The sequence below is a fragment of the Monodon monoceros genome, unplaced genomic scaffold, assembly GCF_005190385.1.
Source record: "Monodon monoceros isolate NGI ecotype Baffin Bay Population unplaced genomic scaffold, NGI_Narwhal_1 Super_Scaffold_13, whole genome shotgun sequence".
NCBI classification, from domain to species: domain Eukaryota; kingdom Metazoa; phylum Chordata; class Mammalia; order Artiodactyla; family Monodontidae; genus Monodon; species Monodon monoceros.
The window spans coordinates 79,257,755-79,284,342 of NW_021703769.1; the positions used below are offsets into that span (position 1 = coordinate 79,257,755).

General features: G+C 59.2%; 4 protein-coding genes across 4 annotated transcripts; all 4 read left to right on the forward strand.

Moving 5' to 3' along the window:
- Window positions 1-292: 292 nt before the first annotated feature.
- On the forward strand, window positions 293-7,911 carry PLOD3 (procollagen-lysine,2-oxoglutarate 5-dioxygenase 3). The gene is made up of 19 exons (XM_029221039.1): window positions 293-825; window positions 1,188-1,279; window positions 1,446-1,582; window positions 1,691-1,854; window positions 1,985-2,097; window positions 2,269-2,332; window positions 2,885-2,982; window positions 3,245-3,346; window positions 3,522-3,647; window positions 3,844-3,965; window positions 4,371-4,475; window positions 4,589-4,714; window positions 4,969-5,110; window positions 5,188-5,301; window positions 5,488-5,556; window positions 6,012-6,116; window positions 6,622-6,768; window positions 7,001-7,126; window positions 7,471-7,911. The coding sequence occupies exons 1-19, from the start codon at window positions 714-716 to the stop codon at window positions 7,624-7,626; spliced, it is 2,220 nt and encodes a 739-aa protein (XP_029076872.1). The 5' UTR covers window positions 293-713; the 3' UTR covers window positions 7,627-7,911.
- A 1,718-nt stretch (window positions 7,912-9,629) lies between these two features.
- On the forward strand, window positions 9,630-11,108 carry LOC114894335 (putative diacylglycerol O-acyltransferase 2-like protein DGAT2L7P). Its single transcript, XM_029220863.1, has 2 exons — window positions 9,630-10,688; window positions 10,954-11,108. Exons 1-2 carry the CDS (start codon window positions 9,839-9,841, stop codon window positions 11,106-11,108), a joined length of 1,005 nt encoding a protein of 334 aa, XP_029076696.1. The 5' UTR covers window positions 9,630-9,838.
- MOGAT3 (monoacylglycerol O-acyltransferase 3) lies at window positions 10,815-14,584 on the forward strand. Its single transcript, XM_029220864.1, is given in 9 exon segments — window positions 10,815-11,758; window positions 11,832-11,859; window positions 12,056-12,140; window positions 12,230-12,305; window positions 12,593-12,800; window positions 13,107-13,185; window positions 13,188-13,281; window positions 13,858-14,066; window positions 14,149-14,584. Coding segments are annotated over 9 exon segments (1,023 nt in total). The 5' UTR covers window positions 10,815-11,669; the 3' UTR covers window positions 14,304-14,584.
- A 2,764-nt stretch (window positions 14,585-17,348) lies between these two features.
- NAT16 (N-acetyltransferase 16 (putative)) lies at window positions 17,349-24,825 on the forward strand. Its single transcript, XM_029220865.1, is given in 5 exon segments — window positions 17,349-17,353; window positions 18,253-18,535; window positions 21,966-22,190; window positions 22,810-22,950; window positions 22,953-24,825. Coding segments are annotated over 5 exon segments (1,086 nt in total). The 3' UTR covers window positions 23,385-24,825.
- Window positions 24,826-26,588: the final 1,763 nt, after the last annotated feature.

Consider the following 26,588-nt stretch of genomic DNA (forward strand, 5'->3'; position numbering starts at 1 on the left):
CAAGAAACGTCATTTTCCTTTGGTCCGTCTGAAGATACAGTCATCACAAAGGCATCCCATGGAGCTTCTCCCCTGGGCAGTGAAGATGATGGGCCGGAGTACCAAAGAACTTGGCTTCAGTGGGCAATCCCAGAGGTCCCCGGTGACCCTCTGCCAAAACCTCAACCCCCAGATCCCTTGGGGCCACAGACTCCTCGGCCTTCTCCCTCCCTGCCGTCAAACCCGCTCCGCGCGTCCCCACCGCCTCTTTCTGGGTCTTCCGCCCGGCTGCTCGAGGCAGGGTTGTGGCAATGACCCGCCTCCGCATTCCGCCGGACCCGCAAGGGGTCACTTCCCCTCTCCGCGTTTCACTTTCCTGAAGTGTTAGGCTGGCTGTGGGCCGGGCTGGCTCTAAAAGTCCTCGGCTCGGGATCGCCAGCCCTAGTCCCCGCCCCTCCCCCGCCTCCGGGTTGGGCGCCCCCTCCCGCTCGTTCAGTTCTGCCCACCGCCCGGGACAATCCTCGCCTTGTCTAAGGCCCGGCATCTCGAGTTTTCTGTAACCTCCGGGTACGCTTTTTTTTTCCCCCGGGGCGGAGCCCCAAGCCGGCTCCTCCTAGCTGCGGGCCGCGCAGCAGCCCCCATCCTTTTTCCCAGAGCCTCTCTCCGGAGTTGGGGCCCAGGCGCACAGCCAGAGCCCGGTGCGGGCCTGTGTGCCCCTCGGCCAGCTCCACGTCATGGCCTCGGGCCCGGGACTCCGGCTCCTGCTGCTACTGCTGCTACTGCTGTCGCCGCCTCCTGAGGCCTCGGCTTCAAATCGTCCCCGGGGCAGCGACCCTGTCAACCCAGGTGAGAACCCGGGGAGGGGCGAGTGGCGCCAGGCTGACCCCGGGGAGAGGGTCGAGGCAGGCCTATCCCACGCCCAGCGGGCTCTCTAGGGCCGAATCACACGGCCCCTCACCCACTCCTCGCTCTGAACTGTTTCCACCCTCCCCATGGGAACTGACCCCGAATTTCTGGGTGTTACTCCCATCCCGCTTTCACTGGGGTCAAGTTTCCCTGGGTTGGAAGAGTTTAAGAGGGAATGAGGAAAAGAGGGGAGGAACCGGAGCAGAGTCAGAGGGAGGGAAAGGGGGCCTGCGGTGAGTGGAGCGCGCCGGGCAGCGAGCTGGGCGAGTGGGTCCTGAGTGTCAATTCCTGGCTGGTGACAGAGAAGCTGCTGGTGATCACCGTGGCCACAGGCGAGACAGAAGGATACCGGCGTTTCCTGCGGTCAGCGGAGTTTTTCAACTACACTGTGCGGGTGAGGAGAGAAACACTCTCATGGCCTCTAGAAGGGGTGGGGGTGGGGTCTAGCCTAGGGGTGGGCTGAGGGCTGGATGCCTGGGACCCCACGGTGAGCCTGGTCAGGGCGGTGGGACCACCTGGCCGCCTGAGCCCCTCTCTGGCATTCTGGGTCTCCTCCACAGACCCTGGGCCTGGGACAGGAGTGGCGAGGGGGCGATGTAGCCCGAACGGTTGGTGGAGGACAGAAGGTCAGGTGGCTGAAGAAGGAAATGGAGAAATATGCAGACAGGGAGGATATGGTCATCATGTTTGTGGACAGGTAAAGGGGCTGGGGCTGGGGAGAAAGAAGAGGGGTGGACAGAAAGAGGGGGTGAGGAGACTGAGGTTCCTAGTGGCTGTCCTGCTCATCCTCCCCTTCCTCCCCCAGCTACGATGTGATTCTGGCTGGCAGCCCCTCGGAGCTGCTGAAGAAGTTTGTCCAGAGTGGCAGCCGCCTGCTCTTCTCTGCAGAGGGCTTCTGCTGGCCCGAGTGGGGGCTGGCGGAGCAGTACCCTGAGGTGGGCACGGGGAAGCGCTTCCTCAACTCTGGTGGTGAGTGGCAGAGTGTCCAAAAGTGGTGGGGCATGGAGCGTTCCAGGTGCCTGAGGGCTGGAGAGGGAGTGGGGACAGGTCCTGGGACCCTGGGAATCTTGGAGTCAGCACCTCCCCTCCCCCCACCCAGGATTCATTGGCTTTGCCCCTGCTATCCACCAAGTTGTCCGCCAGTGGAAGTACAAAGATGACGATGACGATCAGCTGTTCTACACTCGGCTCTACCTGGACCCAGGACTGAGGGTAGGGAGGGGCAGAAGAGGGGGCCCGACTTGAAGCTCTGTAGGTGGCAGGCCTCTCAGGCTGAATGGGAGGGAAGGGGTAAAGAGGCTTCTTGAAAGACATAAAGAGAAAAGAGTGGGAAATGGTGTCCCACCGCCTCTTTAATTACCTGCCCCATCTCATCCCATCCAGGAGAAACTCAGCCTTAATCTGGATCATAAATCGCAGATCTTTCAGAACCTCAACGGGGCTTTAGGTGAGGAAAAGGCAATCTGAAGGGGTGATGGGAGGCTGCTGGGGGTACTGAATGTGGGAGAGGCTCCTGGTAGAACTGGGGTGATCTTCAACTCACCTCGATGTTAACTTCATCAAACGTCAGAATGGCTGATAGAGTTAGTTGCACTGTGCTAATAGTAACAGGAGCAGCAGTGGTCGTACCTAATGTCTGTTTGACATACTACGTGGCAGGGCTCTGGGCAAGGGCTTTACTTCTGTAATTTCATTTAACACAACAATTCTACAAAGGGCAGGTCTGTGGTTATCCACCTGTTACAGATGGGGAAACTGCCTCTTTGAGGGGCCAGTGACTTGCCCAGGTCACACACGTAGTAAGTGGTGGGGTGCCCCAGGGTGACAGCAGCCTGGTCAGTGCCCTCAGAGAGAGAAGGTGTCCCATCCCTGCCCCATGGGTCACAGTCCTTCATCCTCTAGAGAAGCTGGGCAGCCCCCGCCCCCCCATATTTAGAAGCACGTGCTGTTTGGCAGCTTTGGGGGAAAGGGAGTCTGAAGCCTGGCCTTTCTTCCCCAGATGAGGTGGTCTTAAAGTTTGGTCGGAATCGCGTGCGTATCCGGAATGTGGCCTATGACACACTTCCTGTTGTGGTCCATGGGAACGGCCCCACTAAGGTGCCCCAGTTGCTTATACCCTCAGCCCCAGCCCCAGTCAGTCCTGCCCGCACAGCCCCTGCCCCCGACCCCCCCCCCGCCCCCCGGTTCCTCCAGCCCTTCCAAGTAGTGAGTCCTCCCCAACCCCAGAAGCACAGGTGCTGGGGGGGTTTCTCAGTGGCCACCACTCCCCGTCCTGCCCTGTCCGCTCCCTGTCTGCCCCACCTCCCTCACCTCCGGCCCGGACTCATTAGCCGCAGCCTCTCACCGCCTCTCCCAACAGCTCCAGCTGAATTACCTGGGAAACTACGTGCCCAGTGGCTGGACTCCTGAGGGAGGCTGTGGGTTCTGTGACCAGGACCGGAGGCCACTCCCGGGGGGGCAGGTGAGGAGGCGGTGCCAGCGTGGGTGGGAGAGCGCTTGGAAGCAGGAGGTGCAGGGAGGGCATTCCAGGCAGCAGTGGGTGGGGGCAAAGCCCCTGGAGACCCGCAAACCTGCCAGCGTTGTGGAGGACGGACTGGCGGGCTTTCCTCTGAGCCCCATCACGTTGTATCTTCCAGACTCCCCCCCGGGTGCTTCTGGCAGTGTTTGTGGAACAACCTACCCCATTCCTGCCCCGCTTCCTCCAGCGGCTGCTGCTCCTGGACTATCCGCCCGACAGGGTCACCCTCTTCCTGCACAACAACGTGAGACACCCCGACTGACAGCCTCTCCCTCCCAAGGGACCCCGCCCCTGCCCTCATCAGAACTCCCACTCCCTATATCCCAGACTCCTTCCTGCACCCTTTCTGCTCACCTCCTTCCCTGCTCCTGTCCCTCAGGCACCATCTTTTCTGCCCTCTCGGTCTCCCCATCTCCCCCTTCTCCCCCCGCCACCTCCAGGAGGTGTACCACGAGCCCCACATTGCTGACTCCTGGCCCCAGCTGCAGGACCACTTCTCAGCTGTGAAGCTGGTGGGGCCCGAGGAGGGCCTGACGCCAGGCAAGGCCAGGGACATGGCCATGTGAGTGAGCCTTGGGCGGGTGTTGGGGGGGGCGGTGAAAGCAGTGGGGGAGGGGCTGCCACCCACTGCAAGCCCCCTTCCCTCTCCGTTCCCCATCCAGCGTCTCCTCGGCCTCCACAGTGGCACACTCCCAGCCACTAAGTGTGCTGCCCCTCCCTTGCCCCGCACAGATGGAAGAATCTGGGGGTCCTGGGGGAGGAGGCACAGAGGCCTCGGCCTCCCCCTTTCCCGGCCTCCCCCTCCCCCCCAGTCTTTTTCTCCCTGCTGTCCTCTTGCTGATACTTCTACCCACTTTCCTCCTCTTCTCCTCAGCGGGTAGGGGGAGTTCCACCCTCTCTACAGTCCCCTCTCCCCCCACACCTGCTCCCGTTTCAGCTCATCTGTCTGTTGGTCTGTCACCTCCAGGGACATTTGTCGGCAGGACCCCAAGTGTGAATTCTACTTCAGCCTGGACGCAGACGCGGTCATCAGCAACCTGCAGACCCTGCGCATCCTCATTGAAGAGAACAGGTCACTCAGCTGGTTCAGCCAGAGGGCCCCCAGATAGTCCCCAGGGAACCCCCCACTCCTCCCCTGGGCGTGGGGCACAACTCCGCCCGGCCCTCACCTCTGCTCGTCCACAGGAAGGTGATAGCGCCCATGCTGTCCCGCCACGGGAAGCTGTGGTCCAATTTCTGGGGAGCCCTGAGCCCCGATGAGTACTACGCGCGCTCCGAGGACTACGTGGAGCTGGTGCAGCGGAAGCGAGTGTGAGTCCTGAAGCCCCTCCCCTGCCCTGGCCTGGGCCCTCGGAGACCCTGCATCCTGCCGCAAAGCCCCAGTCTCGGGGGCCCAGTGGGGGCTGTGGGCAGGGACTGACCGTGCAGGGGGGCACGAGAGGGTTGACGGGGGAAGCCAGTGGGACCTAGCAGCTCACAGCCCTCGAGGGAAGGGGCCCCTGGGAGGAACAGGGCAGGACTGTGGGGCTCGCCCACCTAGCTGACCCCGGTGTGGGCGCCTCCAGGGGCGTGTGGAATGTGCCCTACATATCCCAGGCCTATGTGATCCGCGGGGAGACCCTGAGGACGGAGCTGCCCCAGAGGGAGGTGTTCTCGGGCAGTGACACTGACCCAGACATGGCCTTCTGCAAGAGCTTGCGGGATAAGGTGAGTGGGCCTGGGGCTCGAGGCGGGGCAAGGCCCTTGCTCCCTGTCACCCTTCTCACACCCTCCCCCCACGCCAGGGCATCTTTCTCCACCTCAGCAATCAGCACGAATTTGGGCGCCTCCTGGCCACTTCCCGGTATGACACAGACCACCTGCACCCTGACCTCTGGCAGATCTTCGACAACCCCCTGGTGAGTAGGCGGCCCCTCGCTCAGAAGGTAGTTTCCCCTCCTTCACTAAAGGAGGATGCCCCAGACCTACCGCACGCTCATGCGCGCTGTGCAGGCTCTCCTGTTGCCTGGGGAGGGGGCTTCCTGGGTGGGAGCAGATGGAATGAAGAGGGCCCGGGTCAAGGTGCACCTCCCCCCATCCCCCAGGACTGGAAGGAGCAGTATATTCACGAGAACTACAGCCGGGCCCTGGAAGGGGAGGGACTCGTGGAACAGGTGAGCCCCACTCAGGACCCCGACCCATCGCATGGCCATCACCCCCTGGGTCCACCGCCTGGATTAGTGGTGCCTCAGGGTTTTCTGCTCAGGCATTGAGGGCAAAGGCAGAGCAGATAGGCCTGCAGCCCCCATCCTGGCATTAATCAGGGTGGTCCTCTCTTGTCTGTCGGGTATATTGGTGTATGGGTGAAATGATACTTTTTAAGATGAGTTTGAAAACCACTATCCCAGAACCCGGGGCTCCAGGACCCCCGTGCCATTTGCGCCATGTTTTCAGCACTGCTCGCACCTTCTCTGGCCCATCCCCACACTCAGATCCCCATTCCTGCAGATTCTCTCATCTCCTGGCTTCCCTTTCTGCTCCCTGCTTTCTCTCCCTTCCTTTGGCTGCCTGTCCGCTCCCTGAGCATGACCCAGCCCTGCTGTTCTCGCCCTGTCCCGTCCGTCCGCAGCCCTGCCCGGACGTGTACTGGTTCCCTCTGCTGTCTGAGCAAATGTGCGATGAGCTGGTGGAAGAAACGGAGCATTACGGCCAGTGGTCAGGAGGCCGGCATGAGGTGAGGGGCTGCGGCAGGGGGGAGGGGGTCCCCAGGAGGAGGGAGGTGAAACTTCCCTGATTGAGGGAAAATGGAATCCAGAGAGTGGGAGCAAAGAGGGGTCCCCAAGGGGGAGGGGCCCACAGGAGGCACAGCTGTATTCACTCACTCATCCATTCGTTCAAGAAATATTTACGGGGTGGGTCCTAGACGCCAGCCCTGACCTGGGTCTGCCCTCCTGGGTCTCACCTGCTGCCAGCAGCAGCAGCAACCCAGCTTCTAAAGGCTGTGATGGGCAGCCGGGTGCTGCAGGAGTCTCAGGAGGGACCCTTGACCCAGACGTGGGGGGACCGAGGGGCTTCACAGAGAGGTGACATCTTAGCTGACACTTAGAGGACAGGAGGAGTGAGTCAAGCTAAGAAGTGGTCGAGACTTCCAGACGGAGGGAATACAGGCTTTAAGGCCTGGGAGCAAGAGGAGGGGGAGGCTGGCACTGCCCTGTCGGCTCAGTGCCCGCTGCGCACAGGACTCAAGGCTGGCTGGAGGCTACGAGAACGTGCCCACCGTGGACATACACATGAAGCAGGTGGGCTATGAGGACCAGTGGCTGCACCTGCTGAGGACGTACGTGGGGCCCATGACCGAGAGCCTGTTCCCCGGCTACCACACCAAGGTGGGCCGCTGCACTCGCCACCCCTGCACCTCCACCTTCCCACACCCCGTCCCGGTTGGAGGTCTCCACATGATGCCTTTTTGGCCCCCGTGGTGTTTGGGGCCCCATAAAATGAGATCCTACAGGAGGGCAGCCCTGGGGGAGGCAGCCCGCAGGTACCAGTGAGAACCCCTCCCCTTCCCCGGACCTGATGGCCATCCCTCCAGCCTCTCCTCCCGTGTCCCTGTCACAGACCCGGGCGGTGATGAACTTTGTGGTCCGCTACCGGCCAGATGAGCAGCCCTCTCTGCGGCCACATCACGACTCATCCACCTTCACCCTCAATGTCGCCCTCAACCACAAGGGCCTGGATTATGAGGTGAGTCCCTACTGCCCTCCACTTCAGGGCGCCCCCAGGGCCCCTCCCCACACGCAGGACCCTGTGTCCCGCCCCCTTACCATCCCTACACACACCCCTCGGTCACCTCCCTCCCCCTTGTCTGCCTTCTTTATGTTTCTCAGTGACTTCGTGGGTATCCTCTCCTGGACCCCTTCCGGGCTGGCAGCCTCACCCTTTCTCCTGGGTCTCCCATCTGCTGATGCCCAGACCTCCTGTGTCCTCCCTCCCTGACTCCCCCGGTCGGGCTCTCCCCGCTCTGTCAGCCCGCCGCCCAGTCCCCACTTCCGCTCACTCTGCACTCCTGCCCCTTCTCGTCTTCCCAGGGAGGTGGCTGCCGCTTCCTGCGCTACGACTGCGTGGTGTCGTCCCCCCGGAAGGGCTGGGGGCTCCTGCACCCTGGCCGCCTCACCCACTACCACGAGGGGCTGCCCACCACTCGGGGCACTCGCTACATCATGGTGTCCTTTGTGGACCCCTGACGCTCCACCACTGCCCAAGCTTCCCTGCCATTGTGCCTTCCTGTGCCGCCCTCCTCGGAGGGGGTCTGTCCAGCTCCTCGCCTCCTGGGTGTATGTTCCGTGTGCCTGGGACTGAATGTGTCACCTCGCTTCCCACCACGCGGCCCTCAGGAAGCTCAGGGAGCCCCCTTGCTCCACCCCTCAGCCCCCAAGAGTTCCCAGGGAGAGGGCTTCTGGGTGTTCACCACGTGATAAATTATTGTTTTTCAGTCTCCCTCTCAATAAAAGAGGATTTGTAATTCTTGAGTCCATTTATTCTTTCATCTACCTGTGGACGCCGTATCCCTCCCGCCACCCAGTGTAGAGGGGAGACCCGGGGTTTTCCAGAGGAAAAGAACAGAGAAAAAGAAAAGACAGAAACATGATTTTAGAGCAGAGTGGGAGCCTGGAAGCTTCCCTGGCTCCCACGTCTAACTCCCTGTCATTGCCAGAGCTGGGGGAGGACGTGAGGAGGGCCAGACTGAAAGAAGGACTTCCCTTGTTGGGCTGAGGTGAGAACCCCCCATCCCCACCCCTGCAAAGCCCCCAAGCTCTCCTCCCTGATTCTCTCCTCACCTGATGGCATGTTCTCCAGTGCATGACATGTGGGGTGGCACAGCCGTAAGCTGAGCTCCAGGGACATTGCTGGGGAAGTAAGTCCCCCTGGGGGCATGTGTTCTTTGAGGGAAGACAGGCTGGAACCTTACTGTGGCTTCTTGCATCTAAGCTGTTAGGTGGAATCAGGAGAGGGGAATCCTAAGGGTCAGCCCAGGAAAGCTTCCTGGAAGAGGGGTGATGGGAAGCAGCCTTGCAAAAGACAAGACTGGGACTTTTTTTTTTTTACCGGGACTTCTAGTGGTCCAGTGGTTAGGACTCCTGGCTTGCACTGCAGGGACCATGGGTTCCATCCCTGGTGAGGGAACTAAGATCCCACAAGGCAAGGTGCAGCCAAAAAAACCCAAAAACAAGTGACGTTCCCTGACCTGGAAAAAGTGCTGGCTCTGCAGGCCTCTGGTCAATGTTAAACAGGGCCACGGTCACAGTGAGGACTGGCCCCAGCCCACTGGAGGATATGCCCACAGACCAGCGGGCTCTCTCTTGGAGGGGTTCCCCAATCCTTAGCCTCTCCCATAAAACCCTTCCCTCTGAAGGTCTCCCCACAGAGGCCTAAGCTACTCCTTAGGGAATATATCCTCCTGCAGGTCACCTACCGTTTAGGCGCGGGTGACAAATGGGGAGCTCTGCTCTTCAGGGTACACACACATGGCAACCCCTGCTGGCCCAGACCTCTCCCAACCCTGCTCCTCACAGGGAGCCGGTCCTGACTTCCACAAAGTTAAACACCTTCCTCACCCCGAGGCTCCAAGCCACAGCCCTGGTCTTTCCTTTCGGTCCTACTGGTCACAGCCCTGTGAGCCCAAATAGTGGTTAACCCTTCCATGCCGGGGTTCACAATGCTCCAATGTGCAGGTCAGCAGCGGGGTCGGAAGCGAGGGCAGAATCCAGGCCAGGGGTCAGGACCAGTGGATTGGGTCAAAGAAGGTATGCTTCACTGCCGTGGTGGCTCCTGGGTGACTCCCCTCTGCATTCTCCTCCAGCCACCTCTTCCGGGGCCTCCAAGTGTTTGCCGTCCTGCAATGGGTCTTCCCCTTTTGGGGGGCTCACTGAGTCCCTGAAGACCTGAGGAACCCTGCGCCTGGCACTCTGCTTCCCCATTCCAGTACGGGAGGGAGGGAGGCAGGGCAGGGGTCTGTGGGGTGGAGAGAGGGAGAAAGATGTAGATTGGACAGATGCACCTGAAAGCATGGAACAGGGAAGGGGGAAAACAGGGGACCTGGGACTCGAACCTCTGGATCCTGAGTCCCCACAACCCCCACGCACCGCCACCACCTCCCGCCCAGGTGTGCCTGGGACTCGAACCTCTGGATCCTGAGTCCCCACAACCCCCCATGCACCGCCACCACCTCCCACCCAGGTGTGCCTGGCTGCCTTGCTCCTGTATTCCTGGGCCGGGCCTGGATCCTAGCGGTCCTCGACCTGGTCTGACTCCGTGGAGATAGAAACACACCTGGGGCAGGGGGCCGCTGCTCTGCCTGGGTCCGCAACTGGGCCATCCGGAGACATATCCGTGACCGCCTCCCCATCTCGGTGAGGCGCTCGGGAACGGTGCGCTGGCTGGGAGCAGGGCTTCAGAATGGACTCTCGGGACCTTCACCCCCGAAGTCCAATGTCAGCTCCCCAGTGGGGTGTCCCCCAGCTGGTTAAAAGCACAGATCCGGATCCCTCCTGGAACTACCTCTTTGGCTTCCACCCTCAAGGGGTCCTGGTCAGCGGGGCCTGCAGCAACTTCTGCACAGAGGCCACTGGCTTCTCCCACCTCTTCCCTCACCTCCAGCCCCACCTGCTCACGCTGCCCTGTTGGTTCCAGCTCCCTGTCTTCCGGGACTACATCATGTGTGCTGGTGAGGAGAGTGCTGGGTCTCAGGATCCCCAGTCCCTGCTGTCACCTCCTAACTGCCCTCCTCCTCCCGCATGCGGACACTTGGTCCCACCTCTACTTACTTTCCCAGAGCCCTGCGCCCTCTTTTCTGGAAGAATCAGGCGTCAGGTCCCCCGGCCACCGCCCTCTCTCGCAGGATCAGTGCCCTCGGACAAGGCCAGCGCCTCCTATCTCTTGTCCCTGCCCGGGGGCCTCCTGGCCGTGGGAGGGCCCCTGGAGGCGTGGGAGGCAAAGCCCGGAGCGCTGAGCTTGCGAATCCGGAATCAGAAGAGATTTGTCAAGTTGGCGCTGGAAGAGGACAGCGCTGCCCGGGAGGGAGCGCAGCGCGCGCCGGGCGGGGTCCGGAGTCAGTTGCTCCCCCAGGGCCTCCCTGGTGCCAGTCTTCTCTTTCGGGGAGAACTAGCTCATCCAGCAGTTTCCGAACCCGCCGGGCTCATGGGTGCGAAGGACACAGGAAGCGCTGCAGCCACTGCTGAGAGTGGCCCTGCCGCTGTTCCACGGCCCCCGGGGCCTCCTCCTGCCCTTCCGCACGCCCATCCACACCGTCGGCGAGCCCCGGCCTCTACCCGCTCCGCTATCCGGCCCGCCCGCCTGCTTCTCCCCGGCTGAAGGCCCCTGCACCCTCCCCGCGCCGGAGGTGAAGGTCCCCCCGGTTGGGGCGTGAAATCCTGGATTCCGGCCACGCCTCCAGGCTGCCTTTGGCAAACGCGCCAGCCCTGAACTCTGTCCCAGTCAATCGCGGCGAGCGAGAAGGTGACCTGCGGGCGGCTGCTAGCGACCATCCCTCTGGCCTCCTGTTCCGCCCACAGTGGGGGCCCCGATCACGGCGCAGCGAACCCCGCGGCCCAGCCGGGCGCAGGTGGACGCGCAGCACGAGGTCTACTTGGAGCGGCTCAAGCAGCTGTTGAAAGAGCACATGGCGCGCTCTGGCGTCCCCGCCGACAGGCACCCCCCCCCCACCTAGACGCGCCGCCGGCCCCCACCGGTGCCCTCGGTGACAGCGGGTGGGGACTGAAATTAAAGGTGGGTACAGACCTGCGGTGTGTGTGTGTTTGTACTTGGCGGGGCAAGGCCGCGCGCCTGGCCGGGCCTCGGAGGGGACTAGACACTCCCGGAGACCCGCAAACACACCCGGGGCGCGCGTCCAGGATCTGCCGGCCGCACTCGAGATCAAAGAGTCTCGGCTGGGACCCAGTCGGTGGGCTCTCCGGCTTCTTCTGCGACCGCTCCCCACAACGATTCCTAATGCACGCGGGGGTGGACCTCCAACGCACGGCCCCTACCCCGGCTCCCAGCCCCGCCCAGCGACCAGCCCAGACCTACCGTCTGGAGTTCAAAGATCAGTGTGTGAAGACCTGTGGCGCTCCGGATCCCAAGGTCTCCCCATCCACACAGCCCTCTACAAGCAACCCCGGGAGGCCCCAGGGGCGTGGCCACTCAGACGAGAGAGGCTTCCCCGGCTCGTACCGAAATCTTCATCGTTTGTCCTCCGGGTCCTGGAGCCCTGCTGGCAGAACGGGAGCGAATGGGAGTCTCCACAGCCCCGCCGCCCTCCCGCAGTATGAAAACCCTGAAGAAGCGGCGGCTAGAAGTACTGAGCGCCTGCTATACTGAGCGCCTACTATACTGAGCGCCTACTATACTGAGCGCCTACTGCTACGTGCGCACTCTCCTCTTCACGGGTGAGTGGTGCCCGGGGTCCACTGGGGAAGGAGGCAAGGGGGAGGGTGGGGGGAGAAAGGCTGGAGCCCCACCTGCCAGGATGTCCGAGGGTCAAGGGAAGGGGGAGGGGCCAGAGGTCCAGCGGGGAGATGGCCAGTGATCTCATTGGTGAGGGTGGAGGGGAGGAGCCACGGGAGTTTCAAAAGCTATAGTTCATTTTTCTTTCCCATGTTTCCCCCAGGCCCCTTCTGTTCCCTTCTCTTCCTCCTCTTCACGTCGCTCTGGTATTTCTCTGTTCTCTACTTGGTGTGGGTCTTCCTGGACCGGGACACACACCCCGCCCCCCAGGTGAGCACTAAACAAGGACCCGAGTAGTGAGAGGTGATAAATGGTGCCTCCAGGAACTCTCCCACCCTCATCTGTCTGCCCAAGGAAGAAGGCGTTCTGAGTGGATGAGGAACTGGACTGTTTGGAAGCACCTAAGGGATTATTTTCCCATTAAGGCAACAGGCCACCCTCCAAGGAGATGCTCTGGTTCCTCCCTTTCCCCTATGTACCCCCCCTACTCACCCCTCCCTATGCTGGAGTCTGAGCCCCCCAGCTGCCTAAGTTCAGGCAATGGGGGAGGGGTGGGATGGTGTACCAGAGGGGGCCCCTTGTGCCCTTGACCCCATCGTAGGACCTTGAACTCTAACCCTAAGTTAAGTCTGTTGGTGTGGAGGGAATTCTGTTCAGCTGGTATCCTGCTGTCTATGCTTTCTTCCCCTCATCCTGCCCACTGCCCCCAAAACTGGTGAAAACGGTAGAGCTGCCCCCTGACCGGAACTACCTGCTGGTCGCTCACCCACATGGGATCATGGCCATGGGAATCCTCTGTAACTTCTCCACTGAGAGCTCCAGCTTCTCCCAGCAGTTCCCCAGGCTTCGGCCCTTGACGGCCATGCTGAATGGCCTCTTCCATTTCCCAGTCTACCGAGGCTACCTTCTATCCTTTGATGAGTCTTGAGCTAAGGGGAGGAGGCAGCCACCCCCCACAGTGGCCCCCACCCACCATTCAGCCCAGGGACCTGGCTTGAACATTGGCCAGGCTCACAGTGGGTGTCAGTGAATGGCTTTGGAGCAAGCGTCCTGCATCCTTGCTGGGAGAGGTGCTGTAGGCCACACTGACATGGGCACAGGGGTAGGGGAGCTTGGAAGGAAAGGGATGGGGGGCTCACCCTTCCTAGGCTAAGGGGTGGGGTAAGGGACTAGGGAGCCAAGGACGGGGTAGTGACTGTTCCCACACCTCCTCGTGCCTGCGGGAGGATGTTCCGTGAACCGCCAGAGCCTGGATTTTATTCTGTCACAGCCTCACGTCGGGCAGGCTGTGGTCATCCTGGTTAGGGGGCCCACGAGTCCCTGTATGCCATCCCAGGAGAGCACTGCCTCACTGTCCAGAATCGGAAAGGCTTTGTCCACCTGGCACTGAGGCGTGTGTGAGTGGGTGCCCAGGGGTGCTGCCCTGAATGCTCAGAAGTCACAGTGCATCTGGGGGCCTACACTGTCTGTCCCTACACCCCCGCACCCCTGTAGGTGGGCCTGTGTGTCCCCAGAGCTTTCACTGTGACCACACCTAGAGGGCGCTCTTGCCCCTTGAGTGTTTCCTCTGTGCCAAGCACTGGTGCCAGTTCCCCAGGCTTCCTCCCGGGCGGAGAGAGACAGGATCACAGCGCAAGTCACAGGACCCCGGGGCTCAGACGCCCTTGGTTCAAATTCTTTTATGACACCCTCTCAAAGGCAAATGCTTGCACGCTTCCTTACTTGTGAAATAGGGTTAATACCTACCTGGCCACCATGTTGCAGTTGTAGACTGTATGAGAAGATGTATATAAGAAGGCCCAGTACACAGTCTTTCCTCAAGAAATGTAAATCCCTCTTTCAGATCTCTTTTGTAGCCACTGTCATTTGCTTCAAATGGCCTTGGGAAGTGGAATCATGCGAGGGAGGAATTTGGGGCACTCCTTGAGACACTGATCTGACCACCCGTCTTCTCTCTTGCCGCCCCTTCCCAGCACTTCTCTGGTGCCCGTGTACTCCTTTGGGGAGAATGATATCTTCAGAGTTAAGGCTTTTGCCCCAGACTTGTGGCAGCATCTGTGCTAGAAGATGCTGGGCTTCAAGAAGCTCCTGGGCTTTTCTCCTTGCATCTTCTGGGGCTGTGGTCTCTTCTCAGCCGACTCCTGGGGCCTGGGGCCCTTCTCCAGGCCCATGACCACTGTGGGTGAGTGTGCCCGTCTCCAGGGGAGAAGGCTGCCATCAGCTTCGTAAGAAGCACGTCACCTGTGTCTCCCCTCTCCCCTCAGTGGGCTGCCCCATCCCGGTGCCCCAGTGTCTCGGGCCCACCGAGGAACAGGTTGACCACTCTCACATGCTCTACGTGAAGGCTCTGGAGCAGCTGTTTGACGAGCACAAGGAAAGCTGCAGTGTCCCAGCTTCCACTCGCCCCACCTTCATCTAGCCCCGGCCTTACCCCTGCCCCCACACTCACCAGCCCCACCAGCCCCCGATCCCAGTGCCCTGAGACCCCCACCTACTGCCATGCTACTGCACCAATAAAAGGTAGTTCTCTCACACCACTACTTCATAGGATCGGATGCCCACCATCGGATTCTCAGCTCCACCAGCAACTGACCGTAGCCTTATCCAAGTCACTTAAGCTTTTCAAACCTCAGTTTCCTCGTTATAACACGGGGCTACCTACTTCAGAGTTGCAGGGTTTCTAATTTTTATTGAAATACAACACAGAGAAGTGCACAGATCACAAGGGCACGGCTTGATTTTTCATCCACTGAACATACACGGGGTTGTCCTGGGAAGTGAATGAGATGTACTCAGGCTCATGGGACGGCTGCACTGGCGTCCTTGTGTATGGATTGAGGAGAACTGTCAGCCATCGTCCTCCCGCCCATCTCTACCCTTGGATTTCTCTGCTGGGCGGGTGCCCACTCACCCAGGATGGAGCCAGGAGGAAACATCTGGAAGGCTTTTCAGAGAAAGAAGAGAGCGGTCAGCACTTGGATGGGCTGGGCTGGGGACGAGCCTTTTGAATGGGTAAAGGAGTCGACCCAGCAGGCTGGAGGAGGTTAGGGTCCATTAGAGCATCATTACAGCTGTTTCGGAAGCTCCAGCCCCAGACAGCGAGAATTCCACTGGGTCAGACTTCAGCCCTGCGCCCGGGGCTATCCCCACTCACCTGCCACCCATGCAGACCCTAATGTGGGCTCTTCTACAGACCTATTTCTGGTCATTCTTCCAGAGCTCCAGCCCCAGTGGGTCCTCCCCTACTGCTAGTCCTTGCAGCCCTGAAAAGCCAACCCATCTGTAGACAAAACATAGCATCTGCGTATCCGAGGAGCTTAATATCCTGCACTGCCCACTGCCACCAGACGTTATCATTCCCCGGTAACATGCTAGGGATGCCATAATCACCCTCACCGCCTTCCTCTCTCCCCACCTTCCAGAACCCCAGTCACACTTCCTGGCCTCCTGTCTTCTTCTAAGTGCTTCTTAGCTGCTTCTCTTACTCCAGGCCCCCATCCCTCCCGTGGACTTCCTCTGGGACCACTCCTCAGAGAGGAGGGGTCTTGCCTCTCATCTCCCATCTAACACCTTCTCACGCTGGCAAGATGCTCTCCCTAAAGCACTGTTTTCATGATGTCCTTCGTCCTGTTCACTGGGACCGGGTCCTCATTGTCAGAAGGCGTGAACAACTCAGCACAGCATTTGAGGCACCCCACACACAGAGCCCCACCCTGCAGACACACAGGGCGCCAGACACACAAAAGTGCTGTCTGCTTTTGCCTGGGGGCTGCATCCACCGAGACGTGGACTTTGTGCAAATTAGACAAAGAATGTTCCAGGTTGGGCGGTGACAGACATTTGCTATGGGATCTTCTCTTTGGGGAAGTGCCGGTGCCACGTGCACAGAGAAAAGATGGATCACTAAACTGCCTAAAGCATCTATTGTAGTTTCAAGAGCTCTGGACTCCACAGTACAGAGCCGTCAAGGTTACCTGTCCCATTTCTCCTGCCGTGTATCTGGATAATAACCCCCAACACTGTGTGGTTTCTCCTCCTACCTGGAAGAATCTAACTTACAAATATATGAATATATGCCTTAGGAGCATAGCTCATTGCCTCCTGGCAGGCCTTCTTCCTTCCCTGCCGTTGTCCATGTGGCCACCAGAGGGCAACCTCTACTCACAAGGCCAATCTGTCACTCTCCTGTTTAAAGCCCTCCCCTGGCTGGCCAGCCCCTACCTACAGGATGGGTGCAACCCAGAATTGCTTGTTCTTGCAAAGCTGGCTGTTTCTCAGCTTTGGACTTTGCTCAGGCTTCCCCTTGCGCAGGAGGGACCCTGCCCTTCTTTGTCATCCGGAGGGGATTTTTTTTTTCTTGCCTCACCCCGTGGCATGTGGGATCTTAATTCCCAGACCAGGGATCGAAGCAGCTCCCCGGTCCCGGCATTGGAAACGCGGAGTTTTAACCACTGGACCGCCAGGAAAGTCCCCAGAGGGGAATGTCTAAGACGCACTTCCCTTGACCAGCCAACGTGTCAGGCTTTAAAACATCAATTTATCAAAAAGGTTGGCTAGCTTCAACATTAATAAGGGCAATAACAGCATTGGATTGCACCACATTAAGCCTGTTTAAAATCAGTGTGTTCATAACGGTCTGAAAGTAATAATTGATCACCACTGAAGGATGCTGAGGAACCACCACATTATTTGAACAGTTAACAAATAAAGGGAAAAATGTAAGCATTTATCCGGTCTTTCCTTCAACAAACTATCTCTAAGGGTAATCATAGTAGAAGAGAACAAGTTTCCTTTTATAGGCATATTCCAGCTGGGGGGGTGGAACCCCAGAATGACAGATTAAGAATATCGCCATATTATAACCCCTAATAAATGATTGGATTTAGGTCAAACATCAATATTCGATAAAATTTCAGTAAGACAACCATATTTGAGCCTTTGAGGGAGGAATGCAACACCACCTATAGCTTGGACATGAAAAAACTGGAACTTTGGGAAACTTTCAATTCTGATTGGTTGAGGAAACTAGAGGTGGGTGAATGTTGGACCAATCCAAGCGTTTCTGGTGGCAGAGGGGAGTCTTCTGGTGAAAGAGAAGGAATTAGGGTGTGATCGCATCTCCTTTCGGCCACTAGTGACTTTTTCCTCCAACACCTTTAACTTTTGGAGGTCCTTTCCCACACTGGAATGTATTCCACCTTGACTGCAGCTTTGTGAGATGCACAGTGTGTTAGCAGTTTCAAAAAATCAGAAATGGGGGGAAGTCTTATTTTTAAGAAAAGGTTGAGTGACTTATTTATTGGCCTATTGGCCTTGAAGTCAAGAGATGACTCTGATCCCTTTAACTCTTGGGGTGGCTTTGTGTGTTCAAGTCCAGGAACACGATCCTCCATCTTTTCACATTAGCACAGCCAGTGGGATTACCAGGTTATGGAGTGATTACCTTGGGAAGTATAAAACTGGGATGAGGTAGGTGAGAGGTCAACTTCTGTGGGAAGCGGGGGGTATGGGAGCTGGGCAGGAACGAAAGTGGAGACAAGGGGGTGGCGTCCCATCCTCCGCAGCACTTTACAGGTTTTAAAGGACGTTCGCATCCATCCCTTTCCTGGTTCCTTGCAGGTAGAACTGCAGGTGTTTTTGTCTCACTTTACGGGGTGGGGAGCCCCCAGGAGTTAAGAGCCTGGGTCACCAGCTTGTCCAGAGTCAACAGCAGAGCTGCAGCCACTCCGGTTCCGGGTCTGCACTGCGCTCTCCCTCCCACCCTTCGTCCACCCACCGGGTTAGCACGTGTGCCCAGCCGTGTGCACAGAGGTCTGTGTTCTTGTACTCGGGTGTCCCCAGCTGTACATTGAAGTCTTTCTCTCTGCGTGCTGCCCCGCGGGGGCCTTGCTGCCTGATGGCAGGTGAGATGCCCGCGGCTGAGATGTCCGCGGCTGAGTGGAGCTGAGCCTGCCAGTGCGGAGGCCTGGGAGGGGGGCGTGAGGCTGCTCGGCGACCCCCGGGCAGTGGTGGCCCGGCTGACCCGTCTTGGCCTTGCTCTGCCCCTTTCAGCTCTTGGCTTCTGCCACTTGGTGTCTCTACCCTTCCTGATCTTCATGGGTTTCCAATTTCCTCTATCAGTTTCTCCGACCAGGTCCCCAGGGTGTTGGGGTCCGCGTCCCCTTTCCAGCCGCTGTTACTTGTCTAGCAGCCGGAGGTCAGAGAATGGGGCTGACGTTGCGGGAGGTAGGGGCGTGGCTCCCGGAGAAGGGGGACTGGGCGTGGGGGGTATTCCCGGACTCAACATAGAGATGCTGCGGGCATGGGGCCATAACTAAGACAGCAGTCAGGCCCCTCCACCGACGCTCAAGATGCCTCCCCACCCTCAGTCCCGCCCCCCACCGGGACAAGGGGCGGATTCTCGTCTGCAAGGCTAGAGGCCACCCAGCAGCGCCCACCTCGCCGCCCAGGGGCCACTCCGCTTTCCCAGGCGCCCCGCCACCCCACCGCCTGCCCCCAGCGCCCGCCAGCCCCCGGTGGCAACCTAGTCCGCTCCAGATCCGCGCCACGTTTCCTCTGCATCACTGGGGTTTCCTCCCCTCGGCCGAGACCGAGCAGAGCAGCGACCGCGCGTACCGCCCGAATCCCGAAGCTCTGGGCGCCCGACCCCGCGTGCAGGACTGAGCAGACTCGGCCTTCGCATCGGAACTCCGAGTCGGGACCGGACGGCGGCGGCCGGGTCCCCGCGCGTCATCGGAATTTGACCCTCGGAGCTCCGAGGTGACCCCGCTCTAGGTACCGTTCGCTGTCTGCGCGGCCGGCCCCGATCGGCTTCTCAGCAGCCAGTCCCTGGCCCTGGCTTGAGAGAGGTAGGGGGGCAGCCAGGCCTGGGGGCGGGGGGCTGGCATGCTCCTCCCCCGCGGAATGGGGGCAGCAGAAAGCCACGCCCCTCAGGGGAAGAGAGCCTCTGCGCCCCCTACCGCCCAAACCATCCCAGCCCCGCGTCCCAGATAACTTGAGACCCGACTTCGCCCAGGTGTCCAGAGGCGCTTTCCCTCCGCCTCCCATCATCATTTGGCTCCCACCTGTCCCAGTCTGGTGGGACTGGCGCCCAGGGGGACCCCTGCCTAGAAGACAGCTTCCTTCGGGATCTCCCTCCCGCCTGCTTCCCCAAAAGACCGGGGACCACCCTCCAATACAGCCTCCCCTTCTCCATGATCGTGGCCCTCTGAGGCACCCCCTCTCCCCAGTTCGTTGGTCCATCTTCCTCATCCCCTGCCCCTGCCTCACTTCATCTTGTCTCCCCTGCCTCTGCTCTCAAGTCTCTGTTCTCTTCCAGCCTCTGCTGATTTTCTCCTCCCCGTGACCCCTTTCCCCACCACACACCACGGGGAGAAAGGGGTGTGTCAAGCTGCTTTCTATTTCTGGTCTCCTTGGGGAGGGGGCGCGTGCTAGGACTTGTTTGGCGTCTGCTGTGCCCTGTGTCACGAGGTGTCATGTCTGTGACTTGGTATCCGTGCCTCTCCCCCACCCCCCATCGTCTCCAGGTTGCCTTGGTCTCCTTTCTGCCTCGGCTCCAGTCCTTTTCGCTCTCTTCTTTGGGCGCTTTGTGTAGCTGCGGTCTCTTTGACTCCGCCTCTCCTCTCTCTGCTTCCTCTGCTCCGTGTTCCAGCTCAGAGAAGCTGCGACCTCAGGACCATCAATATTTCAGGTGTGTTTGGTGGGAGAGAGATGGGGTGGGGGATGGGCTCCCGGCATGCCCAGCGACGACTCCAATCATCCTCTCGCCAGAGTGGATCATTCATATTTATGAGATTGAGAGAAAGGATACAAGGATGATAAGGAAATGCTGCCCCCTTTCCTGGAGCTTGGTCCAGGGGGTGCTTGGACTACATTTCCCATAGTGCCCAGGGGCACAGGGCTGCCTCTGTCTCTGCCTAGACACCTAATGGGAGTTAGAATTCAAGGAGCCACATTGGAGGGTGGGAAGGGATCAGAGTGTGGAGCAAGGGCTGTGGGGCCAGCTGGCTGCTTTCACTTGGCCTGTTACCCCTGACCTGCTTTGTTCCCAGCTCCCACCTCCTCCAGGGTTGAAGGACCTTAGAACTTTTGCATCTCCCACAAAGGGAATAGGAGTAGAGTGCCGGGGAAGAAAAGATGCAGGGTGAATTAGCAAGTTCCCCGTTCTTTCCTGTGACCCTGGGAATCCCCTCCCCTTACACACATCTTTATCTGAGATGCAGACACTCTTTGGCAATAGTCTCCCCATCTTGAAAGTAAGAGGGAAAATGGAGCCTAATGTTTGCACCTAGTAGGATGTGTTCCGGTCTACAAGTTGCTCACATTCTGCCCCCTTACGGGGGCAGTGGGGAATTGCAGGAATATCCCTGAAGTACCAGCCTGTATGTTCCAGGGACCCATGAACAGCTGATGAGATTGTCTGGAGATCCAGATGGGATCCACAAGCTAACCTGCTCCTCTCTGGGACTCATCATCCCCAGAACCTGGCGCAAGTAATCTGACTGAGCTCATTTTTGGCATAGAAATTATTGACCGTGGGGAGAGGGCAGTGTGTGTTCCTCCCGCAATCTCATCTCTGCTTCTGAGTCAGCTTAACCCTTAGCACTTGGAAACTTTGACTCCTGCCAAGGACCCAGTCATGCCTATCCTTGCTCTTCAGGCTGGGGTCGGAGATCTCCCCACTGGCCTGAGATCCAGGAAAATTTAACTTTTAGCCCAGCTTTGTCCAAGCTGACTCACCTTAGGCAAGATCTTAACCATCTTGGGCCTTGATTGATTTCCTCTCTGTGAAAGGAATGGGTTGAACCTGACGGTCCCTAGTGGCCAAAGCAGGGGCTCTAAGATCCTCTGAGCCTGTGCTTCTCCCTGCCCTCTGATGATACTGGCCTGAGCTGTCTTACCTCACCCCAGCTTACCTGGGAGAGCCTTAAGCCTAAGAATTAGACTGAAAAGAAAGCGGGAGATGGAGCCCTGGTTTTGAAGCTTGTTTGTATTGGAACCACACTGTGCTTACATAAGCCATGTTTGTGATATGGAAGCTAAAATTATCCCTAACCCACCCCTTGGTGCCCCTGCTGGTCCCATCTCCTAAACCTAGGTCATGTTCTTGTAAAAAAAAAAAAGTCTAATCATCCCCAAATCACCCTCCTCAAAGTAGCTGGTATGTGTGTCCCCTGGGATGTTGGTTACTGAGGCTTATGTAGGTTATGTGAGTGGACAATTCTAATTGGCTGAAAGAGAGAAGAGGGGATTTGATTGGTTGATTTGGTTGGTCTGGAGGAGAGAGATCTGGAAATGAGGAGTCATCCGGACTTGGGGATGGGCCTTTCTCTTTCGTCCTGTCTCTGGGCAGGGGAAAAAGAAGAGCTGGATGCCAAGGGGGTACCAGATCCACAGGCCATTGACCCAAAAAGGAAACTCTGAGGAATGGGAAGAGCAGGGGTAGCCTGAGTGGGAGATGAAGCAAGGATTACAGGAAGAAATTTCCCAAAAAGAAGAAAAGAAGAGAGAGAGAAGGGCGTGTGGATCCAGGGGCCCAGCCAGTGAGGGTGCGTGGCAGATGTGTAGAACTCGGAATAGCGGAGGAACCTGACAGCCTCTGTAATTTAGAATTCCGAGCACAGAAAGAGGGGAGCAGAGAAGAGGGGGTAGTCTGGGGTTGGGAGCAGCTAGAATGGGGTCTGGACCCCTGAGTAGACTGAACTCTCGCACAAGATGGCCTGAATGCAGGAGCAGCTAAGAGATGGGCTCCGGGGCGGAGCTAACAGGAAGCTGGGAGTAGCAGGCTCCTGGGAGTGGAGCCAAAGAAAGGGGGCGTGGCGAGTGGGCAAGGACCTGATGCTCAGGGGTATGGAGCATCTCAAGAGGTGGAAGAGACGCCCGCGAATGATCTTTCCGCGGGCTCTTGAATCCAAGACCCAAGTGCTGAGGAGAGCTCCCTGGGCAGGCCCCGGGTCTGGCCCAGCGCCCGGGGTGGTGACGACGGAGTGCTCAGCGTGTGGGAAGAGGCGAGCCCTTTGAACGGAGAGCCCTGGCAGGGGAGAAGGCGGGGTGGGGGCCCCCTAATGGCCTTGGCCCGCAGATCGCCCTGGGGTCGGTGCACGTGATCGACGCTGGGGAGACGGCTCTGGTGGAGTGGCTGCGCGCGGCGCCCTGGGAGTGCGGCAAGGGTGTGGCTGGGATGCTGCAGCGCTTCTGCTCGCAACTGGTCAAGCGAAGGCACCCGGGGATCAAAGTGGCACGACTCACCCGGGACGACCAGATGGGGTCCCAGGAGCTGAAGCAATACCACCTAATCGCCAAGCAGGTGAGAAGGACAAAGGAGCTCGGATGGGCGGGCCTGTCCCCGAAGCCTCCGGGCTTTATCACCCTATATGCAGCCAGTTGCCGGCTTTCCTTCGCTCCCGGCTCTGCCGAGTGGGGGCGCCCATGAGCCCTGCCCTGGGACTCCCAGTCCTTACCCAGGCCCTTTTGCCCAGGGAAAGTCAAACAGCTCCCGACTTCCCGTCTTTAAATCCTCCATCCTTACTCCAGGAGGCTGGAGCCCAGGCGTCCCGACTTGGTGTCCCGCCTCTCTTCAGGGACCCAAACATCCTAATCTGAGCCTTTGTCCTTCCCCTCCGTCTCCCGCATCCTACTGACTGATCAGCTTCCCTCACTTCCACTCTTGGGGTCCACATCCCCACGACCCTGACTACTCCACATTGATCTCCACTCTCATTGGGGATCCAGGTTTCCGGAGGCCTTGCCCCTGGTTCCTGCATGCTCTCGCATACCCCACTCCACCCGGCCCCGCACGGTCGGCCCTCGAGGGGCCCAGGTGGGAGCCCGTGGGTGTGAATGTGGGAGTGACGGTGCCAAGAGGAGCCGGGCTCGCAGCCCTCCCGCCGCCCGCCCCGCGATCACTCGTGCCACCCCCCCCCCAGGACATCCTTTTGGTCCAGCTCAACGTGTCGGCCCTGCTGGAGGGGCTGGGCGCGCGGCTGGCGGCTCTGCGGGCCTCCGGTACCTTCTCGCCGCTGCCCACGGAGGCCGTGTCGGAGGCTGGCGGCGTCGTGGCACGCCTCCCCTGCTGTCGCCCTCTGTGCAGCGCGACGTGCTTCCGGGCGGGACCATCATCCAGGACTGGCAGCCCTACCGGCCGAGCGAGAGTAACTTGAGCCTGCTGGCGGCCAAGGGCCTGGAGTGGCGCGTGAACAACCGCGCGCGCCCGCGCGTGCTCACGCTGTGCACGCGCCCCTTCCCCATCCCACCTGGCGGCAACGGCACGTGGCGCTACGTCAACATCTACACCTTCGTCAGCGAAGGCGCGCAGGTTCAGAGCCAGCTTCTGTGGCATCTGCAGCGCCAGGCCCCGCGTCTCGTCCACCTCAACGTCATGTGCCAGCTCTTCCTGGCGCCCCAGCTGTGCTTACAGCTGGCTGATTTCTGCCAGGCTGGCTTGGGGCTCGAGCTGGTCAAGGGTTATACCGAACAATACCTGCTGGAGGCCGACATCTAAGGCCTCTCCAGTCGGAGGGGAGAGAAGATGCACTTTAGACCCACCTCCTTCCTCGTATCCCCCGAAAGCCCCGCCCCTGCTCTTTTCAAGCTCCGCCCCCTCCCCCTGCCCTCTGTCATCGGCTCTGCCGCCTACACTTACCCGCAGTCCATCCTTCCCTTCCCTTTTCCCCTTACACCTCTGTCTGCCATCTTGACTCTAGCGCCCCCAAACGCAGTTGCCCACACCCTGATCTGAACCGCCGGGTTTGGGGAAGCCACTCGCGCTTCTGTTGTCCACCCATTCCCTCTTTCCCTGCCAAAGAATGGGTTCCTTCACAGCTTCAGAGCCTTTCCCTGTCCGTGCCCCAGCCTGGGAGAGTACTCTGCCCTTTGTGGCTTCTCCCTCCTGCCCCGTCGTGGATGGAAGCTGGCAGAGTGTGTGCAATGCCCAGTACCCGGCCAGGAGCACAGTTGCCCAATACGTATTACTTTTCTTGCTCCCGATCTTTCTCAGGCCCCCAGAGCTTGCCCTCTGCTCCTCTCTTCACCGTCCTCTCAGTCTCCCGTGCCTGGACCTCTCTTAGTTCTCCGCTGTCCATTTGTCTGCCCCTCCATTCCCCTTCTCCATGGTCTCTTCATCGCCCGCCCTGTGTGTAATATGGAGAAGGACCTGTAAAGGAAATAGATTTATAATGCCCCACCCCCATTTGGCCCCTGCTTACGCTCTGGTGATGCACTTTTCTGAGGCTGCCTCCTCTGACTGGGGTTTCCTCCAACTTTGCACAATGGTGCTATTTTGCAGACTCCCTTCCCTATGCCCCCAACCAGGGGCCCGAAGCAGGCCCGTGAACCAGAGGGTTCTGGGTGGAGAGCCTGGTGTAGTGGAGGGCAGGTCGCTCAGCCTGGTGCGAGTCTGTCTCCTGCTTCTACCCGGGCTGCCTCCTAGCGTGACTGGAACCCCCTCCTCCAGATATTTCTGGACACCCCTCCCATCCTCTTGTTCCTTTATGCTTTTTGGGGACTTTGACAGTCTTCTATTTAAATGCAAGTAGTAACAGCTGCATTTGCACAGCGATGTCTCCTACACGGGATCCTCACATCTCCCGCAGAGGGAGGAGAGAGAGGCTCAGACTCAAGTGCCTTCCAAGTGGCTCACAATAGCTGGTAGCCTGGCAGAGACTAGAAACCAGGTGTCCCCAGCCCAGAGTATACCTCAGAACCTCACTGTAGCTGGAACTTCTTGTTGGACAATGGACAGTGAGCACTGGGTTCGCTGGGGATGGAATCAAAGACATGGACAGAGGAGGGCGCCAGGAGGTGGAAGAAGGTGGACAAAGCAGACAGCCGCTGCTCCCCTCTTTCCCCCCGTTCCGGCTGTGCTGCTGTGCCTTGCTCGGCTGCCTCCTGCACCTGACCAAGCTGCCCGCCTCCCTGTCACTTCAACCATGGCTGTATTGCAATAAAACGGGCCCTTGGCCCACCTTCTGTGTCTGTTTCACTTCTTCTCGGTGGGGAGGGATGAGCTGCATTGTCCTCTCCCCCTTCCCCAGCAGCCTGTATCAGAGAGGATCTCTAAGCCCTGTGGCACTGGGGCTAATGACTTCCTGGAGGGGAGCTGGGGAGGGCTGCTGGCCGTTGCGCGCCCCTACCCCCCACACCAGCCAAGCGGCAGAAAGAATTGATTGCTCAGAACCGAGGCGGGCAGCGGCACGGCGCTTGGACTAGCCCCCGGCCTCGCTTTCCCCTGGACCTGGGAGTCTGCTGCTGCCCCAAATTCTTGCTCTCTCGCAAGCTCCCCTTGGCATCCAGAACCAGCATGCCTCATTCCCACGATCCAGGCATCTAACTCCCAGCTCTCGGCTCTCTCGCGGCCAGCGCCCTTGCTTTCTCCCCATTCCTGGGTGGGCACCGCACGGAGTGGGAAGAGGTGGAGGGAGCCTGGGCGCCGCCCCGCGGGAGCAGAGCTCCGAAGCGGCGGAGACTGCGATCCCGAAAAGTACCACGCGGGGGCGCCAGGACGTGTGCGGACGCGGGCAAGGCAGCGCAAGGTGGTTTCCGTCCGTGTGAGTGTGTCCATGGGCGTCTTTGTGTGTCTGTGTTTCTGTACATGTGTGTACGAATCAGGGGGTGTCTGGGTGGGATATATTCGGGGCTACGGGCCTGGCGTACCCCAAAATCAGGTACTCCAAGTGGCTTCTTGACGAGGAGGCTCTTGATAGGTTACTATGTACGTGTGGATGGGGAAGCAGGGGACTGTGTGTATCGTCGCGTATGCAAGGCATAGCCTGTGAGTCTTGGATTTTTGAAGTTATATTCCTTTAGGGCTTTTATGCCCTCCCACCATCCTGTGTAAAAGGAATCGAGGGCTCCCAACCTGAGCCTCCATTGCACTGGCCACATCTTCAGCATGTGCCTGGACAGGTGACTCTGCTGGACTAGGTGTGACATTGTGTTTGTGCAAGTGGGTGTGTCTCAGGATATCAGTGTAACTCTGAATGATACTGTTGTGTGTGTGTGTGCTTGTGTGACAGGTGGATGCTGGAGGAGGCTGGTTCAGGATTATGGAAGTACAAAATTTCCTTTCTCCTGTTAGCTTGTGGATACCACCTTCAGGTGTGTGTGTGTGTGTGTGTGTGTGTGTGTGTGTGTGTGTGTTCCTTTCTCAGTCTTTCCAGTGGCTGTCTCTGTGTCTCTCCTCATCTCTGTCTCTTTCCCTCTTTCTCTTTTCCTTTCTTGGTGACTCATCTCTGCGGCTTTGCCCTCCCCCAGCTTGCTGGGTCTCCCCTCCCCCACCCAGGAGTGGGTGGGGGTATGAAGGAATGGGACCCTGGGACTAAAAATCAGGGTGAGCACCCCTTTATTACTCATCATTCCCAGACCCACCAGTGGCCCGTAGCCCTCTCCCAGTCCCCTTCCCAGGACTCCCCACCCTCCTGAACTGGGGTGGGCAGGGGATAGGCAATGATGTGTTCTAATGGGGTCATTTCCACGGGGTTCTTCAGCACTTTCTTTCAATTCAAGGTGGAGACCCCTGCCTTTCTCATAAAGTGCCCCTCCCTGCCTGTCCCCCCCCATAGCTGACGCATTGAAAGGCTGCAGAGGTGAGTCACCGGTTGCGGGGAAGGGAGGAAGAGAGGGGAGGTGAGCTGCGGGGACCCCCAAGCCCCTGCCCTCTTTTTCTTTCCCAAACCTTCTCAGGGAAAAGACCCAGTGCTCTACTCCC